Below are 21,275 nucleotides of genomic sequence, written 5' to 3' on the forward strand. Positions count from 1 at the left end.
TACAAAATACAAGTAACAGCGTAAAAAACGATCCAAAATAACTCATTTTCGGCTCACATCTACTCCTTTTTTTAATGTTAAAGTGTCTAGAAAACTATAAATAACGGAGTCAAATCTGAACAGATTCAAATTCTAATAATCTGATCAGTAAAAGCATGTCTAAAACTATACAGAAACTTTACTATTGTTATCATTAGTATCATTATTATTATTATTATTATTATTATTATTATTATTTGTTACCATTTCATTATTGGTCGAATGTTAATTAGGCAATATATTTTTTAATCATATAATTCATATATATTCTTGGAAATGGGTACTCATACACTCGGATGTGGGACGCCGAAAGTTTTATGTGTTTTTGTCACTATGCAACCTCTAGTTCTTTTTCAATACTTTAAAAATTGTGCCATTAGTAGCAGTCTTTGATTGTCTTTGTTTAGCTTGTTCGTCATTCCTTCTGAATATCTAGCCCTAGCTGAGGTGCAGGGTGCAACACTAGTAGCAGTCCAATTAGCAACTAAAAGGATCTAAAGAAGAGGTTAATGAACCTGTGACTTGATTTTCTTGATCTCAGTTATACATCTTCGCTGGTCTTGAGCTCAGAGGGCTTATGGCGTTTACAGAGCGAAACAAAGGACCATATGCACCATGGAAACAGTACCAGAGATAGAGCTTCGAGCATGTATAATTTGTCAAGCTTACAGCTGGCCCGCTATGTGTCTCTCAGACAGGGAATACCCTAAGTAATTGGGATCTGGGTTCGGAGATGTTCAAAACATGGGCCCATGTTTTTGGTATCCCAATATTGCTTAGGTATTCCCTGTCAGTTCGTCACAGTGTTTTTGGTATTTCAGTGTTTTGGGGTGTTCCCATACCCGAATCCCTATTGTTTTGGGTATTTCTTAGTTGGATCTGAAAACAATGAATCGACAATGAATCGACAATGAATCGACAAAACACACACGGCATCTATGTAAAGCAGAATTTCTTTATTTTTTTCTATTTTACTTTTAAATTTTAGATCATGTTTATATAGATTAAAATAGATTGTAACTGTAATAATAGATTGTAATAATATTATTATTTTATCTGATAGATTTACCGTGTCTAAATAAAAATAAAGTTCAAGTTCAAAGTTCAACGTGACCAAGCGGACCAAACCACCCACGTTGTGCGAGAGCCTGGGAACGAATTGAATTGAAAACCAGTTTAGCAGGTTTTTCCTAATGCGCGGAAAAACACGAGATCGGAAAGTATGTGCATTTAGATCTGCTATTGTGTAGCACTTTATATTCCTGTGGACGATCGACAGAAGTTACCCACAATGGCTGACAGTGATAACGAATGTAAAGTCTACGTTGGTTCTTTAAAGTTTGAGACGACCGATGTCGGGCTTGCACAACATTTTGGGGAGATTGGAGAAGTTGTAAACGGTAAGCTTACGTACTTTTAAATCTCTCTCGCTTTTTCTTTTACATCTAAACTCAAAGCGTTCTCATGTTGTCTAAAACTGACGATTAAAAGTAACACGTGTTTCATGCCGTTAAAAGTATGAATCCTCGTTTGTATGATCGTCAAATGTGTAATAATCTTGCTTTTCTTGAAAGTGATGAAACGACACGTTTTTTGACATGAATTTCACATTTCAGAAGCACGCGGTCGCAATGTCAGTCAAATTGTGTCAGGCATCGAATCACACGGGCCTCTCCCGCAAGAATTTCTTATCATCCATGGATCTTTCGGCGAAAATTGCCAGTCGACACAACAAATAGATTATCAAGTTGTAGTAGATATTGTAAAAATTGGATAACTGTTAAAGTGAGAGTCATTTCGCCGAAGTGTATCGCGCATCCTTACCGTGCGTATACTTACTCAAGGGCAAGTAAGCATTGACTCGTTGACAAATAACTTTTACTATGGTTGGGGGGCTTGCTATGATGCAAATAGCGAATCCTTTGAAGATATGGATGTGATTTTGAATGGATGCTCACGATGTTGTAGTGGTTTGTAAGAGAATTGCGAAAGTGGTAATTGATATGATGCCTGGAAAAGGATTATGTTCTCTCTTGGAATATTTTCTTGGGTAGAGCTTTTTGTTAAGTTCACAAACTAACTTTATGTACACAATGGTCTTAAAGCTGTCCTCACCTTCTTGAGCCACCTTTGTCCTTGTTTCATCTCTGAAAGGCCGTGTTAGTGTCTTTATTCTTCAAACAACTTCTGCTTTCCCTGTCCTCAAACTGACTGACAAAAATACTAGTTTTTTTTCAACAACACAATGGTGAAATGGTTTTCCACAAGAGGCTCTTGTGTCATCTACTCTTTCCTGTTGAAACTCCCTCTTTTACTTTGGGGATCATTGGGCATCATTATTTCACACTTGCAACAAACTCAGTTTCAACGCCTTTGATTATCTATCATATGCTTACATCACATGTCTGTTTGATATTGTATTGACGGTATAAGGAGGACACTCATGGAAGTTGAAACGAAAGCAATTTTCAAAGCATGTTTATTTGTGAAGTGGTGGTCATCAGAGAATTATCCAAAAGGATTTGTTTCTAATTTTTTTACAGCTGTAGTTATAAAGGATCGTGAAACTGCAAGATCAAGAGGGTTTGGTTTTGTCACCTTTAGTGACAGTTCATCTGCATCAAGAGCATGTGAGAAGCTTGATAATACGGTAAGAATTTGGTACACTCTAGTTTTATCACAAAAGTGAGGCTGTGCAAATCCAGGGTGTCCAGCATATGCTTTTTATGAAAAAACTAAGATTCCTGAGTTGCCCAAGAGCAAATGTAACGCATCAGGGGCCATCAGGCACTGTTAGACCACAGCCCTGCAAAATTGTCTTCTCAGCTGAGAAATATGAATGATAAGTCATGCTTTTTGTCATTGTGTGGTTCCAGAAAATATCCATATCCCCCCATGGAAGGGATTTGCTGTATGACCCCCCTCCCCTCTGGATTTTGCAAAATTTGCCCCAAAATACCCCCCTCCCCTCCAAAATTTCCCAAAATTTCCAAAAATTTTGCACACCCCCTGGAAATAATTATTGCTATCTCTTATTGAAGGGAACAGGTAAGTAGTTTTTTCACTAGGATGCCAAATTTTGTGAGTTTCATGTATTTTTTGTCGAATTCTATAACAGGTAAAGCAAATTCCTCATGCGAATTCCTGATGGGCTCGAGTCACAAACAAATTTTGAGTTTCATGTATTTTCAGCTTTTCTGTTGAATTCTACAACAGATCAGCGAGTTCCTTATGCACTCAATTCACGAAGAAATCGTTGTCAAAGTTTCTTGGCCACAGGCAAATGAAATGTAAGATTGCAAATGAAATGTAAGATTGCAAAGGACATATAACTGTACTTTCTCTCACTGTGTCAAGAAGAAAGCAAAGAGACCAGGACCTCGTTGCGCGATCAGACAGTGCGAGTATCGAATTTTGTTCTACCAAATTTGCATATTTGAGTTAGTGGTAAAATTGCTCGTCGCTGATTCTAGGACCATTCCCATGTTTTCTTGAATGCTAAGGAATTTGTGCTTGATTAACGACTGGATGCTGTTTGTAAAAGTCTCGGTTAAGCGCAAGTTCAATGCACATGGGAAGCCTGAGCTTGGTAGCCTGTTGTTCACTATGCCACATTGCTAAACTAGTACAAGCGGTGTTGAAAAGACAATTACCATCGCCATTTGTACGAACTGGAATGTAGGCCTGTGATGTAAATAAATCGGGGATAATTCGTTGGAGCGGTTTCATCAACTTGTGATGACATGAAACACGTCAAGAAATTCGTCTCCTGGATATTCCATGAAGTCAGATTCCCATGATTGCATTCCAACTGTTCCGCTGTGATGCAATATTGCCAAAAATTGCCACGGTTATTGCATAATAAAATAAGATTTTGCCTGAAGAGATCCTTATTCATTATCTTGTTAAAAGGTCAGATATCCACTCCGCTACTGCTAACACTCGAAGGTACTATTCACCTGTCGGTCTTGGAAGCCCAACTGGCACGTAAGGTCTTGATTGCTCTTGATTTATGACAAGTATAATTCTCTGTGTTCAAAGTTTTGACATATAAGAGGTTAACTGAACATAAAATTTGATGCTTTTAAATGAGTTTCAAGTATTTCATTAATCGCTTGTGCTTTGAAGGATATTTAAGAGGTTAACTGAACATAAATTTGATGTTTTTAAATGAGTTTTATGTAGGTCATAAGTCACTCGTGCTTTGAAGGATAAAAGAGGTTGACTGAACATAAAATTGATGTTTTTACATAATTTTCAAGCAGGTCACTAATCGTTCATATTTTATATCTTTGCAAATAAATTGTCATGGTAAATTTTTGTGTTTTTTCTTTGTCACTCTCATGTGCCACAAGAACCCTCTGGAAATATTTCCCTATGGTCACCCTCCTCCCCCTTGGAAAATTAGGCAAATTGACCCCCTCCCCCTGGAAAATCCAATCTCTTCTGCAGGGGGGGTTTGGATATTTTCTGGAACCACACATTGTCATTGACAACAATGCTGCCTTTTATAGGCACTTTTCTACACAACTTATTTTGACCAGGTACGGGTAATAACAATAACCCACTTTACCAAATTCTGTTCAGGGCTTGAAAAAAAAAAAATTCTCAATCACAATTTGTGAATAATTTCTAAAATTTAGTCACAAGTTCGAAAATTTTAGTCACAAAAGTAACCTATCAGAACCGGAAATTAGAAACAAAGATTTCCTAGAAATTTCATGAGCATTGCACGACATAGTTTCTGAAAAGTGTGCAGCAATACATTTCTCAGCAAGAAATCAACGATAAAAGTCATGCAACATTTAACTTGAATTTTGCAGGATTTTTGGGATAAAACTATAGCAACCAGTAAGACACAAGTTAAATATGATTAATTTATAAGCTAGACTGTAAAACAGTCGCAAAATTGCCAGCAATGGAGAAATGTTAGTCACAAAAGTTAAATCTTTATTTGCAAATTATGCACCTGATACAGGCACAATTTCAAGCCCTGATATTTTAACATGGATACAGGGGATGGCTTAGAACCAATTTGTGATTGGTCTGTGCTTAATTCTTCTCATTTACTCCTTTCTTCATCATTTGTTTGTTCATTGACCTTTTTTTAACTAGACGCTTAGCTGCGTGAACTCGGGCTTTCAATATCACACATCTGGATTTATCTTTAGGGGACTGCCATTGTTACTGATGTTAAGCAATTTCATCATTGCCGGTCATGAATAAGTCTACTTGTGTTTATTTTTGTCACCCAAGGGAAGTTGTCAGAAATCAGTAGATTGAAGTAGTATTACGGTTCAATAATTCATATTGTTTTTGATAGAAAATCTCTGAATATTGAATATTACTGATGGCCACAACAAGAGAAGCAGTGCTATTTACAGTTTCGGTATATTCAATTAGAGTCATTTGACTTTCATTACATACCAAGAGGGAATACGCATATTTTGACCTTTTTGTGGGTTTAAAAATACGTCATACAAAAAACTGAAAACCACATTAAAACCCTGTGCATTCACTATTATTTCTTACAAGATTTTTGAGAATTGATTTGTTGTCAACTGAATCAGACAATATTTCTTCACTGTAATCACTTTCAGGATCTAATCTTACTTCAGTTCCACAAACATAAACAGTTTTTGGCAAATCATCTGATGGTAAATACTAGCTTAAAGATGAATGTTCATATAATCTTTTGCTGTACTGAACAATAGCAGATATGGTGTTTGAATTCCAGTAACTACATGATTTTATTATGGAGTAGCAGAGTGAATAGACAGCCACAGCACAACTCTTTTTGAACTTTCTGGTTTCACAGACATGACTCTGAAAAAGGGTACTATTTTGAACTTTATTAATTTTAACCCCTTTCAATTCAAATATATCAATGAATCACTGTTGTTATGTATACTCTAAAAATAATTTACTAAGCTTTTCAACAATGATACTTCATGCAGCACAAAAGTAACTTGAGGATGGCTTCTACCATAAATATCCCTTCTGGCCCTCTGATAGGGTGCAGGAAAAAAATGAAAATTGTGCGCTTTTTTGGAGGCTAATTGTGCGGTACTGCATAATCTTGCGTCAAAATATTTCGTATCCCACTCCCTCTTAAAGTAAACATCGGGTTCTCCTCATAAATCGTACCTTTTCTTGTAATATCAATGTGAATTTCCTCCTGTAATATGAATATAATGAATATGAATATAGTTTTTGTATCTGACCACTTGTAGCCCAGAGGCTGAATTACGGGTGCAGTGCAAGGTTGAGAACAGACGTCAGCATATCAGGCGCCTCTGGCAGCCACTTCAGTCTATCGATCTCACCTTCCCACCCATCCCACCCCAGGGGAAGACATCCATCACACAGTAATCTCGTGTGTGGGAAATTAACGTCTCCTACCCCAACCCTGCAGGAGACGGGACCTCCATTTATTCGTCCCTATCCGCGAAGACTAGAATATCTAACCATTTCTTGATGTTATAAAAAGGTAGCAAATTCTTCTCAATTATTTTAAGACCTTGAGTGTTGGTCCGGCCGGGGCTCGAACCCTTGACCTCCTGCACAACAGTCCAGCGCTCTATCCATTGAGCTAACCGGGAGGCGGTTAGCTCAATGGATAGAGCTAATGTAATGGCTAAATGACTTTTACATTTTACTCTGAATGATTTTTATCTTATTGACTGAACCTTAGAACCTATTTTGAAGCAATTCTCTGTTCGTCAAAGCGATCGAAAGAGCTCAACGAAAACACTCGAGGAAATCGCCCCATAATTTAAGTTCGCCAGTAAAAGTTACTGTGGATGGAAACTGTGTTTTCTTATTCCACTACGATTTACGAAAGTCTTAATATCTGACAACCGGTTCATCCTGTAAATGCCAAGAATAAACATTCCTTTTTTTCACTTTGAATGAGAAAGCCACAACGCTAGCGGCCTTATTCAACAACACCTCTGATTCGTTATTTGAAAATCATAGGCACAAACCGCCAATGAAAAATAGAGTTAGAAGTAGACTAGTCCCCAGGAAAGCGCAGGCTATTGTAAGAATGCCTTGTTGATTGAATAACGCAATCGACGAGTTGTTTGATGAAAGCGTGGAAATTCTAGAGTGTCTTTAAAGGTAAAGTAGTCTAAAATATTGTAGAAATCTTGTTACTCGACAGAAATATCCATTTTGATTGAAATTTCAAGTAAAAATTTCGGTATTGTGCGGGATTTTGCGAATTTTCTCGGATTGTGCGTTTCGCACCTGCGCACCCTATCAGAAGGCCTGTCCCTTGCATGAGAATCGAATGTTTTCAAGCCCATGTTACCTTTACAATTGATAGCAACTGCAGTACACCCTATTGTCGACAAAATAGTTGAAATTTTTGGATACAAGTGATTGAAAGGCTCTATCTAAGAAGGTACAGTACTGCTGTCCTTCTGTTGTAGCTTCTTGATGAACAGTCCCAGTGTAGCTCTCACTGTATTAAAGTTCATAGTCAGTCTCAAACACATTTGAAGGTGTGGGTAATTCTGTCTGCATTAAAAAGGATTGTCTGGTTAATCGAGACAAACTTGAATTCAACTGATTTTCAATATTCATTATCGATACAAGATCATTAACAGAATTGATTCCTTGTTTTTTATTGTAAATCAAAGAGCATAAACTCATTGCAACACATTTTTGTCCTGAATTTTGTCCAAATACCAACTCATTAGCTTGGCTATAATTATGGTGCTGTTGTTGTTTTGCTGGGGTCAATATACATTGGAGTAGGACCAGGGTTTTTTTCTATATCTGAACTCAGTTTAAATTTTCATTAGTTTGATATGAGTGTCTGACTCTTACAAAGACACATGGGTCTGTTATAAGAAAACCTTGATAAATACCAACTTGCTCTCTACTTCAATTTAATTATCCTTTGATATAACTTCACAGAACAATTCAACAAATACTTCCTCTCATGTTGTGGAACTTTATTTAATCTTACCCTCTTCATATTAAGCTTAAAAATATTCTTTGTAACTCTTCTAACCTTCACATAGCGACGTAGCCAAGAGGACTTCAGTATACTCAGACGAATACGCTCCTAAACAAATTCAGTTTTCTGCCCTTTCTTCTGAGACGTTTCAGAGTAGCATCTGGTGTTCTGCTAGGTTCTCGATAACATCTAAATACACGGTTGTGTTTACATGTAAACATAATATGAGATAACTCGTGTGATATAGCGGGTTTCGCTTAACATTCCTCGATTGAAGGTGTTTACTTGTCAAGTATCGCTGGTAAATTGATCTCGTAAAGGTCGCAGACCAACATGTCCCCAAAAAGCTCCACAAGTTTTTGCATCGGTCTACCGTAAATGGTGTGTGACTTTGTATATGTATTGGGCGTAATAACCATTGAATTTCTTTCGCATACATGAAGCAAGGAATTGTCCATGAAGGCCACAGCCATTGCTTTAGTTAGTGCTTTAAACCCATATGCACTTGGGTTCATTCTACACATGCGCTGTAGTAGAACTGCGTTTTGTGACTGAACGCAAAAAAAAAACCCGAAGCCAAATTTATACCTCGGACGTTTCCTTCAGAAAGCCTGAGTAATTATTTTGATATCTATTACTTCTTTCTTAGTTCGATGAAGGGTCTACCACCATAACAGTTAATACCTTTTTCAAATTTCAAGGCGCGAGATTTCCCACTCAATTTACTCGGATTTCAAGAATATTTTGTTGACTTCTTGAAATTGCAAAGATGTTACTGTACATTTTAATTAGTTACACCAAATGATCTAGAGTTTGCATCTACACCTTCGAAATGAAACAAAAGGACCCTATGGGTTATAGTAAGGGCATGGATTAAAAAATTTTAGTTTTTTATAAGCTATCAATTTTTGGGGGAATCAGTGTGTGTAGGATTCTGAATCAAGTTTGAGGAACTTTCCTGTCCGAGAAAAACAGATATTTTGAATCTGCATGTATATAAACAAGTATTGTTGTAGTATGCCAGTTTGCTAGTTCAGCCAAACGTTGGCAAGTGGAGAATACATGTAGGTTCAAACTGACTTGCAAGACACCAAACCAACAAAATCTCAAAAAAGCTTGAAAAAGTATGTTGGTAATAATTTCAATGTCTTTCTGTAGATTTTTTTTGCCATTAAAGGGTGGAAGTTTTTTCATTCTTTATTGATATCTTTTATCTGTTCCAGTTATGCAAGCAGGTGGCTGAATTATGAAATTTGATACTCATGAATATTAGTAGAGTTAGTATGAAGTAGGTGATCCACTGATGTAATTTTTTAGGTTAGGCTTGACAACAATAACTACAGTGGTGGGTATTGGTCAGAAACAAAATATTTTGACAACTAAATTTTTTTAGTATAATTTCAGAGCTGAGCAAAGAGTTTCCAGTAATCTGATTGGTCGAGTGGTTCTTTATATGACGCTATATAAACCGCTCTGCGCAGTTTATATAAAATGTTAAAATAAAATGTTAATAAATGTTACTAAAATGTTATGGTTTTAGAAATTTCTCTGTAGCTCAGCTCTGAAATTATACTAAAACGATTATTCGCCTCAGGTTCGGTGAATATTGTCGAATAATCCCCTCGACTTCGTCTCGGATTGTTTGACGATATTCACCTCGCCTTCGGCGAATAATTGTTAAATGATAACGCTATTGTGACAGTGGGGAACACTGTAACCATGGTGCGTACAATCTTGAAAAGGTCTTGAATTTTAACGGTCGTCTTGAAAAGTCCTTGAAAAGTACTTGATTTCTTTAGTAGGGCATAAAAATTCCTTGAAATTTAGCAACTTCTGTGCGCCTTATCGCTTTTCTGATAAATTAAACAATTTTGCTATGGAAAATTTGTCCACTAGTAACTACCAAAAAGCGGAAATGGTTGGTATAAAACGTGAGTGGTACATGAAGCAAAGTTGGATCTGTGCCTCAATTTCATGTGCAAGGCCTCCGATGTGGGGTAGTCCACCATGTGCTTTTGTTTTAAAGGGCAACGTAAACATGTAGGGGTTTGGCTATGTTTTGGTCAATGAATTTTTCATTTCCCTTTGTTTTCGATTTAAATGAGGGATGGGCAAATGTGTATTCAATCGTAAATGGTTTAGATTTATGAATAAAACTTAGTCCTTGAAAACCATTTTTTGTCCTTGAATAGTCCTTGAAAAGTCCTTGAATTTTGTTTGTCTGAAGTTGTACGAACCATGTGTAACAAAACATTAACACAAGTTACAATTTGTTCCCAAGGAACTTGATGGCAGATTAATCAAAGTATCCAAAGCAAACTCCCGTTCTGGTGGAGGGGGAGGCACTGATGGCCGATTTAGAAGCCGCGGAGGTAGAGGTGGTGGTGGCTATGGAGGCGGTGGCTATGGAGGCGGAGGCTTTGGTGGGGGAAGACGTGGTGGTTATGGTGGAGGTAAGTTCATTGTGTTGATGCAAACCTACCCACTTATGACCAACCTACATACATCTACCTGTACATGATTGCCTCTTTCTTGAAAGGAAATCTCAGTTCTATTTTAGCCATCACATTGTTTACTTGAAGAAATTGTTACCTTTTCACTCTAGAGATCTTAATTCAAACTCGTCATGGTCTTTGTCAAATGATTTCCCTCAGTTGCTGTTTTGCTTTACTCCCACTACGTGACTGTTTTATTGTGTATTTAACCTCCTCTATATAGAAATTATTTCATGGTCACTCTCAGGAGTGAAAGGGTTGTCACCTTGTAAGCCAGTAGGCCTCTACTGCCAACAGTTATCATGGTATTTTTGGCTAGCTAAACATCATCTTGTATACCCCAAGAAATAGCTTTAACATGTACAAGAATAGGCAAGTTTCACAGTTGTTCATGTATCCGTATTAAATGAGACATCAAGAGTGGTTAATCAAATTTGGTTGGTGACTGTTTCTCATTGGCAGGTGGTTTTAGTGGTGGTGGAGGTTATGAAGGAAACTATGGGGGTGGAAGCTATGGAGGGAACTACAGCGGCAGTGGTGGCGGACAGTACACATATGGTGGTGGCAGCTCTGGTTATTATTAAAAGAAACATGGCTCCAGATAAGGTAAAGATTCCATATTGCATTGAAGATAGAGATGTACTTACTCTTCTTGGGCAAGGATTGCATTAATAATGATGTTCTTTTATCACCCTGTGTGACATGACAGGGAGTGGTGCATTTATTTATTAGAACTACATCTATAATTGTAGCAAAACTCATTCAGAAACAAAAATGAAAACCTGTTATAAATCAAGTAAGAGCCCTTATCTAAGAAATGAGTCCATGATATTTTTATAAATCTGGACAACAGCAAAAGGAAATGTGCCAATGTACCAACAACCTGCTAGATTTCTATTGTTATGACGATGTGTGCAAACAGAAACTCTGTATCTTTTTTCACGTCACTGTCATAAATTTGTCATTTATGTACCATTTGGTGCTGTATCGTGATTATTATATTCATCATCATTAACACCTTCATCTCTGTTATTGTTGTCAATCAGATTGAATGTACATGTGAAAACAAAACAAAAAACTTACAATCTTGCTGTTCACTTATCAAAATCATAAAATGGTTCTCTTGGGTGATGTTTTCATGATTCACATGTCCAAGCTGTGTTTTTTGTTTAGCAAAGGGGTGGGGTATAATTTGCATAAATTTGAATGACTCAATTGTTCTGTTTGTCCATTTTCTAAAAGGCCATCTGTTCTACTTCCATGATTCAACTCTGTTCCTGTCAGTCTGTTATGCATTGATGTGCTGAGGTCCTAGAACAAGACATAAAAATTCAGTTTGCTGTCCTGAAACGTGATGAATGATAAACCTCAGCTTATGATGTTCAGTGTGCTGAAGTTTCCTGTGTTATTGTCCTGTGCACATTCTGCTTTGAAAACCTCAGCTAATGATGTTTGGCTTTCTGATGTTCTGATGATCCATTTATTGTGCAGATATGGTGACTTATATGAAGAGCAGAAATTCATACATAGTTTTAGTTCTTGTTAGTTTAGTAAAGATATTTAGACATTTTTTTTCTATGCTCACCTGTTCAAAGGAGTTGAAAAACCATCATTGTACCTTATTAAAAAGAAACATCCACTTTGTTGTTGCCACTACTGAAAGTCCACACTCCAATCCAAAGTGCCAGTTTTTCAATATTTTGATATATTCCTGACCAGTCTTTCCTTGCATCATAAATTACAGCTACCAACTTAAAAAGAGTGTCAACAAAATTAACTGTGTGTTCTTAAAAATTCCACGAGGACTTAAGAAATAGTGTTTTTTTTTTTTTTTTTTTTTTCGTAAGCTTACAGGAGGTTTTCTCTTTTTTTGATACATTATTATGGTAATTATAATGTACCATAGTATTATTAGAGCAGTCAAGTAGACTTGGATCGCTTGATTTTGTTGTTAATTTTCTTGGTACATTACAATCACCATATCTGAATTACTTACCGAGATTGGATTTGTGGGTATCCAAGGAGGGTTGGACCTTAGCCCTTTCTACCCTAATGTTAGAACTCCTGTTCTCCACTTTGTTCTCTTTATAATTTTCATGGAACTCATAAAGAGAATTTGTTTGACCTTTGGTTGCTTCTTAAATTGATCATCGTTTCCTTTATTCTCATGGCCTTAACTGTTGATTCAAGGATGATAGTGTAAGAAGAATTTAGAAGTCCGTATTTTCTGGAAAAAAAAACACCCATTCGATATAGTGACACGTATAAATTTATGAGTATGTTCTTTTATGCATGTAGATAGACCCAGCAGCAATAACTTGGTCCTAGATAAAAGCCAATAAAAGAAGGAATACGCCAATGTCGTGTAAATGGTATACGCAATTTAATTTGAATTTGGCTATTTCCTTTTTTCCTTCATTGCTTTTTTCCATGGCAGTACAATCAGGTGTACATGTACAAGTGAAATCGGGATAATAACAAGAAAGGTCGAAAAAGAGACAAAGGAAGAAAGAAAAAAACTGAATTTCAATTTGCCGTGAGTCTTTTCAGTTAGGGATGAAATATGACGGCTAAAGGTGTGTAGATACTCACAACCGGGAATGTCATGATATCATCTATGTTGTTACAACATTTGGCGTCTTTGACCTTCAACTAAACAGGCAAAAAACAAAATGAATCTAAAGTGCTATAGAGCAAATATCTTCTTCCTCTTCCTGTTTATGTTACAAGAAACAACGTTTTTTGGCGGTTGTGGCATCAACGATGTTTACTACGACACGTGACGGTCATATCAACGAATATCTCAATGGGTATTGTGAATTTACGTACTTGGCAACTTTTTGACGAACTCTCAGTCCATTGTCAGTCACGTTAATTGGTCAAGATGGCAGGATGTTGGCCTCTTTTTTCCATCAGAATTAAAAAACAGTGATCATTGAGCCGTCTTGGTCATTAAACTGGAATTGAACTCCTCACTGATGTTGGCTAAAAGGATTATACGTGACGCGTGATTAAGACTAAAGTTATCATGTGACACCAATGCGAGGCGTGCTGTTCATGCGTACGCCTAAATTTTTCTAAAATTTGAACGTGAAGCGGGATCAAGACACCCCCTTTTCTGCCCTCTTTATTCTTTCAACGGAAATCAACGAGAATGGAACTGTCAAAGAAATATTCTTCCTTCTCTTTCCTTTCTCCTCTTACATCCAGATCTCTCCACTTGACAATCATACATGACCCCTTTGTTGGTCAGGAAACCTCGTGCTCGTTTCCAGACCATTTGACAGAGAGGAGGAGTCAGGCGACTTAAAAACCGGTTTGACCTGATTATCGACGATATATCCTACTCGGGAAGAAAGAACACGAGGCGTGTGCAAAGATAATGGAAGAGTATAAAATTTACGTCGGCAATCTGAGCTACAGCACCGATGATGATTCCCTCAAGAGCCATTTTGAGGGCACAGTGGACGTTTTAGATGGTGAGTTACAACGCAGCTTATTATAATGGCCAGTGAGCTTTTTAATCAGTTCTTTGAAGGAAATTCGTTGTAAAGAAATCAAGAAAATGGCGCAATTTATTTCAGTTTATGCTTGCAGCCTTCATGATCGGTTTTTTGGTTTAGTGTCATCCACGGGCCTCGGGCTTTTCTCTGTCATTTGTGTCTTAAAGAAGACAGAATTTGAACTTAAACAAATTGCGTGAACGGATCAATTTAGCTTCACGTCGTGTCTATCGAACGAGCGGTGGGTTGATGAGAGATCGATGAAGTATTCGAGAATTTCACTTATCAGTGTTAACTTTATAGCTCAAACGAACATGGGAAATGGATGCTACGTTCATGCTAGGATGTACCTAGCGATAGCAGTCCAGCATCATCGGCTGCTAGGTTAAGAATTGATGTAACTTACTCCACAAGGTTTGTCTGTTGACTGTCGGGGAAAATCGATGATCACAAAGTTGTTTTTAGTCGAAGGATGCTGAGGATAGTCAATTGCTTGTGCCCATCAATATCTTTTAAGCATTAAGTTGTCAAAGGTGTTGTTGAGGGGAATATAGAGCGTAAAGCTTTCTTTTCCCCGCCTTTGAATTGACAAGGAAGCCGTGAAACCGGACAAATTACCTCCGTTCATAGATGTTGGCCCCTCCACAATTTTCTTTTTCTATTAATTTCACGTGGTGGCAGAATGGAATTGCAGATGTAGTCTTAAAGGCCGTTTACACGGCAGAAAAATCGGCTACAGACGTGTCAAAAAAAGTAGTACGGACCGCATAATTTTTAGCCGTTTACACGGATGATGTTTTATCACGGGTCGGATAAAAAGAGGCATAAGGACCAAGTTAGCAAGGTTGCGTTTACACTGCAGTTTTTAGGGGAGCGGACCAATTTCTTGCGTGGGACTACAGTATTTGGTACAGCTGTGTGCTGTTATCGAACATGCGTAATTCTTGTAAACAAAATGGCAAGGCGTAATGCTGAGTTATGGGTACGGACCAGTGTTTTTTCTGGTTTTGGGGCCAGACGTCTCTGGCCCCAAAACCAGAAAAAACACGGGTCCATACCCATCTCCAAAAACATGGTACAGTTTGTTTACAGTCTAAAATGTGAGGTCCATACTCCTTTTTTGACAAGTCTGTACCCGATTTTTCTGCAATGTAAACGGCCTTTTTAGTCTTGTTTTATCTGTGAAGTAGACAGAAAAAGCAGAAAATTGAAATGAGGACTATTCAGTTGCTAATAATAATAATATCAATTAACCCATTGACACTTACGTAACACGTGTCGACGAAAAGTCAAAATTTTGGAGAAACCAAGAAGGCAAACACAATGCGCAGTAAATTTTTAAAAATCAGCTTTTCCAAAAAACAAGCTCCAGTGAAAGAGGACTAATTAAAGAACTTATTTCCGGCGAAAAAAGCGATAGGTGCATATTATGTTTTAACTCAAAAATCATGATGAAACATAAAAATTGCTAAATATTTTCGCATGTGTGAAAATGGGCATGTGGATCATATTTCAAAAGGGAATATGCAAATTTGTCCGTGAGTGAAGAGATCTCAAGTTCCATGGAATCTATCAATAGGAAGTGAGACTAAAATGGCCAAGAAATATTTCGGGACATCAGATTTATTCAAAACAGTTTTTGATTTGCTGTTATAAGCGAAAAACGTACGAATTTCTTACGTGTACAAAGCCTACGCAGTAAAATTCGTCATGCTTAGATCGTTGTGTACTTGCCTTCATGGCCAGAAATTGCGCAGCGTTATGTTGAAAATTCTGAAAAAACTTCGATTTGAGGCAAAATCTTCTATTAAACTATACTTATTGAACACATTGTTACTCGAACATAATATTTACCGGGCCATCGAATTGTCAAATTGTTGCCAGGCCCTGCTTGAAGTCCGAAAGTTCGGTTTTCACTTTATGTCCATAATTCGCATCGCCTTAGAGAATCGTTGTGTCGTTGACTTGAGAGCTTATTCTGTCACTTTTAAGACCAGGATATCCATTCTTTTCCAAGCAGAGTATTCTAGAGCATTGTTACTTTACATTCTGAATTCCACAAGGTCTAACACGATCGCAAATGAACGAAAAATCTGACCTGGAAATTTTGAGGGTCGGCCACATGGACGCCATATTTTCAAATTTGATCATTTAGTGAAGACGCATAGAGTAATGTCCCTCTAGTACCCCCTAAAGTCGAAAAAATATCTGTGCAAACAATGGATTCTGATTGGCTTATTGATCTCCAAACTATAGAGGAAGTTTGGGGACAAAGCTCCACTTAGTATGGGAGGTAGGGGGGAAAGCATTCTCGCGCGAGGCGATCGCGAGGTTCAGGCGGTTACGGGCGGTTCAGGAGTCAATGTGTTAATAATAATAATATCAATTATTATTATTAGCAGTTGGATAGTCGTTATTTCAATTTTCTGCTTTTTCTGTCTACTTCACAGATAAAACAAGACTAAAAGTAACTAACAAGGCTAAAAATAACTAACTTATTGACTAAGGTCGGGTGAATTAGCCATTAAAATTCATCAACTGAGTTCCTTGTGGAGAGGGTCAGGTATTTTTCTGGTTTTGTGAAAACTAAAACTGAATATGCTTTCTTAAGGATTATGAAAATTCCAAACGGCAGTGTGAATGTTTTACATGTGAAATTCTTCATTTTTACACAGCTAAAATTGTCAAGGAACGAGAAGATGAAAACAGATCAAGGGGGTTTGGCTTTGTAACAGTGAGCTCAGCAAATGATGTTCAAAAGGCAGTGGCAGAATTTAATGATACTGTAAGAATTGACTTTTCTACCTCTTTGATGGAATTACTGTAAACTTAAATCTTATTTATTTTGCACGCAGTTGTTTTCAGTTTAGACAATCTTCCCTTATCCCGAGGATTGAGTCAGCCACTCAACTTGTAGTTTATCTGATCAAGCCTAATGATTAGGTCTGAGGTTACATTTGTAACATGCATAGAATTATCAACAAATATGGAAACATTTTAGTTGATATCTCTTTTTGGCTTCAGACAAAATGAAAAGTTAATTGTCATATATTGTTATGCAGAATTCATGCATTTATATTCCAGCTGTTGTTATATGTAGTGGCAAGAAGGATAAAAGATGTGTTTTTATTTCTCAGTACACCATAGGAAAACAGTTTCTGTATTTGAATTGATAGAAAAATGTCAGAAGGTACAGTATAGAAGTTTTAAGGCTCTCTGAACATCTTTTTTTTAATTAATTCTTTAAAGGAATTGGATGGTCGAACAATCAGGGTATCGAAAGCAAATGCCAGAGGTGGAGGTGGCGGCGGTGGTGGTGGTTACAGACGAGGAGGAGGAGGCGGTTACCGAGGTGGCAGGGGAGGTGGCAGAGGAGGAGGAGGATACAGAGACAGGAGTTATGGTGGAGGAGGTATGACTAACATTCCATTTTCTGCCTGATAGACTGGGGTTTCAATAAAAGCTAGCTACCAGCGGACTATGGCCAATGTCTGGTTAGCCTGTGAGCAAGCTCTTCAGTTTGGGTTTTGCGTTACAACACAGCCATGTATGAAAAAAAAGCTGTAGAAGCTCCTGATTATGGAGCCTGACCAGGGGATATCATCATGTTTGGGTTGCATATTTCTGATCAGCTTTGGCTTGTCGGTGAGGTATAAGTAGCTTCTATCTTTCCTTGGGGAATACCGTCTCTCAAGCAGTCTTCTAAAACTGTGACGAGCTTGGGTCATTATCATCATTCCACACGATCCTATTGTTGGATGTATGGTATATTCCTGCAAACTAATTATTGAAAGCATGGTTGAAGGCATACAGTGAATTTAACAATTTAAAAATTACCAATTTGTACAACACTTAAACACTCACCAGCATTGAAGGTGTGGTGAAGGGTGTAAAGACCTAGAAGAGAGGTCAGGTGATTTATTTGTCTGTGGCAGTGCCATTGAGTTTATGTTTTGGTTAGTGATCACATCATGTCTTCGATATGTTCCTAAGTACTCTGTGTCTTCTCTCGACAGGAAGTGGTTATGGGAGCAGAAGCTATGGAGGTGGTGGTGGTGGAAGTTATGATGGTGGTTATGATGGTGGTTATGATGGCGGCTACTCTGGTTCCTACTCTAGTTCCTACGGAGGAGGAGGAGGAGGTCAATACAGAAAAGGTAGTGCACAGTGAAATATACATGAGTGTTAGTCAAGAGAAAATGAGGATATACAGAGAAATCCCTGTTTCAGACCCCAGAATGTGTCATTTCTATGAAACATCTCGAGTTGTAAATTGTCTTCTTGATGAAAGCTTTTTTTCTTAGTCATCTGTATGAAGGCTAACATCAATGCACTGTTCTAATTAGCAGATAAACATCTTGTGAGATAGTGTGTTGATTGCTGGATAAAAGATGGAAAAGTAGATTTCTTCTCAATTATGAATTCATATTGTAGACTTGAAAATTGACGTAATTTTCAGTCTTTCAGCAAAACAGTTTGAGAGCAGATTGAACACATTTTAGTCACTCTCTTACCCCATATCTCATTTTCTCTTGAGGTTATTACATAGGACAAGTGTGTTGTCAAAGTGTTTATTGAATGAAAATCTTTTTGTTGTGTCTGTTTGGTTCCATAAAACGTGTGGTTTTCTCCTTTGCCGAAATGATATCTGAAGAAGAATGTAGTGTACTGGTGAAGGCCTCAAATGTCATTTTTCATGCATAATGCAAAACAATTCCAAAAGTGGTACACACTTTAGGGTTTTATCATTTTTGATTGTTCATGTAATTTTGAGTTACTCGAGAAGTCTTGAGTCTGCTTGAGAGTTCCTCAAGGCTTTTTCCAATGTAAGATTGTAGAAGGAAGTGATTATTTCTAAACTAGTTTTCCAGACCTACATTCTGTAATGATAAAGATTGGGTTCAGATGGAAAAGAGGTAATGAGGCATTTATACTTGTGACTATGTTGGTGAAGACTGATAAGAGTTCCATTTACCTCATTCAAAAAAAGTTTTAGAAATAGATTTGCACACTGAGTTCTGTTATGATGAAATCTAAAATAATCTGACTGCTGGTACACTGCCGAGACATTGCTTTAGCATGTGCGGTTTTAATTCAGTGGTGACTCCTAATGATTCAATTTGTTCTGTTTGTCCATTCTCACAAAAGGCCGTGACTGGTAATGATCTGTTCAACTTCCGTGATTCAACTGAGTTCCTGTATTTGCATTGATGTGCTGAGGTGCTAGAACAAGACAAAAAAATTCGGTGTGCTGTCCTGAAACTTGATGAGTGATAAACCTCAGCTTATGATGTTCGGTGCACTGAAGTTTCCTGTGTTGTTGACCCATGTGCTTTACTGCTATGAAAACCTCAGCCAGTGGTGTTTGGCTCTCTGATGTTCTGATGAAATATATCTTATGTTAAATAGCTCACTTTAGCAGAGACCATATATTCATTTGTATCGTTATTGAATATAGCACAAGAATAAGTTTTTCTTAAGTCCTTTTTTTGTGTATTTATCCAACCAACACTGTTGGCTTTCCTCTCTTTTTTATTGAATTTTCCATAACTTAGCTTTATTAAAAGAAAACGTTTTGCTGTGTCCGTTGCAAGTGATAAAAAAAGGGCTGACATAACAAATATTGGTGGCGATATGACATAGAAAGGAGCAGTGGAAAATAATCAAATCTGTCTGTCAAATTCATACCCACAGTTCAAATGGTTTTAGTCTGTCAATAAGGTAGTTCCCATGAAGACTTTCTGAACTGGTTATCACAAAGTAATAATCAGTTTATTCCCTTTGGTGCCCACATCATGTCAGATTACAATAAGGGATACCTTACAATAGGCTATACCTCGCAGTTGTGACAGGGTTCAAAACAGAATGAAATGATTATCATTTCAGAATTTGCAAGATGATTTAAGGTATTTTTTCTTTTTGGCAGTCCTCTTTGGTCTTAAAGACAAAACCTTTGATTGTTCAAATCTTGCTCTTAAGTAACTACCAGGGTATGAGGGAACAGAAATTGAGATGTTTATTTGGATAAGGGTATTGCTGGAGAGGATTCTTTTCACCATTGAGGTCCAAAAAGATCAATTTATAGTCTTGGGTTGGATATACAGCAAGTGTGAAGTAAAATCACCTGAAGGGTATTTGTAGAAGTGACCAGAAGTCTTGAGGTGTTGAAAAAATAGTATATGTACAAAGTATTATTCCAGACCTTAAAAAAGTACAAAAAAAAAAAGATGAAGTCTGGCAATTAAGAGGTTGATTAGTAATAAGTGGAATAGTTTTTGACAACCAGGATTTTCTTGGAAAGTAATAGAGTTGATAATGAAAACTGGGAATTGAAGAGTTCTTAGGTTGACGTTTCAAGTGTTAATCCTTTGGTAGAGCAAATGGCGGCGAGAGGTGTTACCTCTTCATCTATGAAAAGTAATTGCCAGACTGTGAAATGCCCTTGTTTACAGTTCTACTCTTTTTACAAGTCTGGAAAAGAGTATGTGTGGGAAAGGCTCTGAACTCAACATACTAATATTTCAGTTGAACTGCCCTGCAATATCTTTTCATAGTTCTTATTTTTCTCCCTGTAGTGTATAATGATATTAGAGATCGGCTGAAAGGGTAACTTTTTTAGAGTATGTTGAGAATTAATTTGAGCCATTGCCTAAATTCTCAAATGTTTAGGAGGGAGGGTGCAGTTTTGGTTGCCCTGCCAGGTCAGGATTGTTGATTTGTCAGTAGACTGAGTTACATACCTGGAAATATTTGATGTGTCTGTGTGTATGGTAAGTTGATTTGGTTTGTGTTTATTTCTCTGTGTGCATATTTATCTCATGTTCCACTGAACTCGGAAGATGAAGTCGTGTGATACCAAAGGCCTGTGTCGTAGTTCTAGGTCATAAGTTTCTGTTGATACCAATTGAACAACCTTGTGGGGAGTTTTCTTTCATTCGAACTCTAGTTACTTTTCTTTCTCTCTTTTTTTTTAGTTTTGGTCTTACAAGCCCATTTTTCTTTACAGTGATCGGTATATATTACGAAGTTGGACACGAAAATAATTAAAATTGATAGGTTAAGTAGACATTTAAGCGCCTCTTCTAAAATTTAGGCATTCCTTTTCCGAATTTGGGAAGGGTTTGAAATTTAATTTAGTGCGAGCTCCCATATTTTGGCTTCTGTAAGAACACGAAAATTTCTCCTGGACCGAGGGATGAATTCTCTGCTCGTACGGGGTAAAATGTATTCAACACAGCTGAGCAGAGGGAATTACAGCAGCTTACCTAA

General features: G+C 37.3%; 1 protein-coding gene across 1 annotated transcript; it reads left to right on the plus strand.

Annotated features, from left to right (window-relative positions):
- The first annotated feature begins 1,221 nt into the window (after window positions 1-1,221).
- On the plus strand, window positions 1,222-19,587 carry LOC111336896 (uncharacterized). The gene is made up of 9 exons (XM_022943068.2): window positions 1,222-1,439; window positions 2,583-2,689; window positions 10,290-10,461; window positions 10,966-11,076; window positions 13,830-13,982; window positions 16,682-16,791; window positions 17,256-17,418; window positions 18,023-18,163; window positions 19,155-19,587. Exons 1-9 carry the CDS (start codon window positions 1,331-1,333, stop codon window positions 19,166-19,168), a joined length of 1,080 nt encoding a protein of 359 aa, XP_022798803.2. The 5' UTR covers window positions 1,222-1,330; the 3' UTR covers window positions 19,169-19,587.
- The last annotated feature ends 1,688 nt before the right edge of the window (window positions 19,588-21,275 follow it).

This window comes from Stylophora pistillata, chromosome 3 (assembly GCF_964205215.1).
Source record: "Stylophora pistillata chromosome 3, jaStyPist1.2, whole genome shotgun sequence".
NCBI classification, from domain to species: Eukaryota; Metazoa; Cnidaria; class Anthozoa; order Scleractinia; family Pocilloporidae; genus Stylophora; species Stylophora pistillata.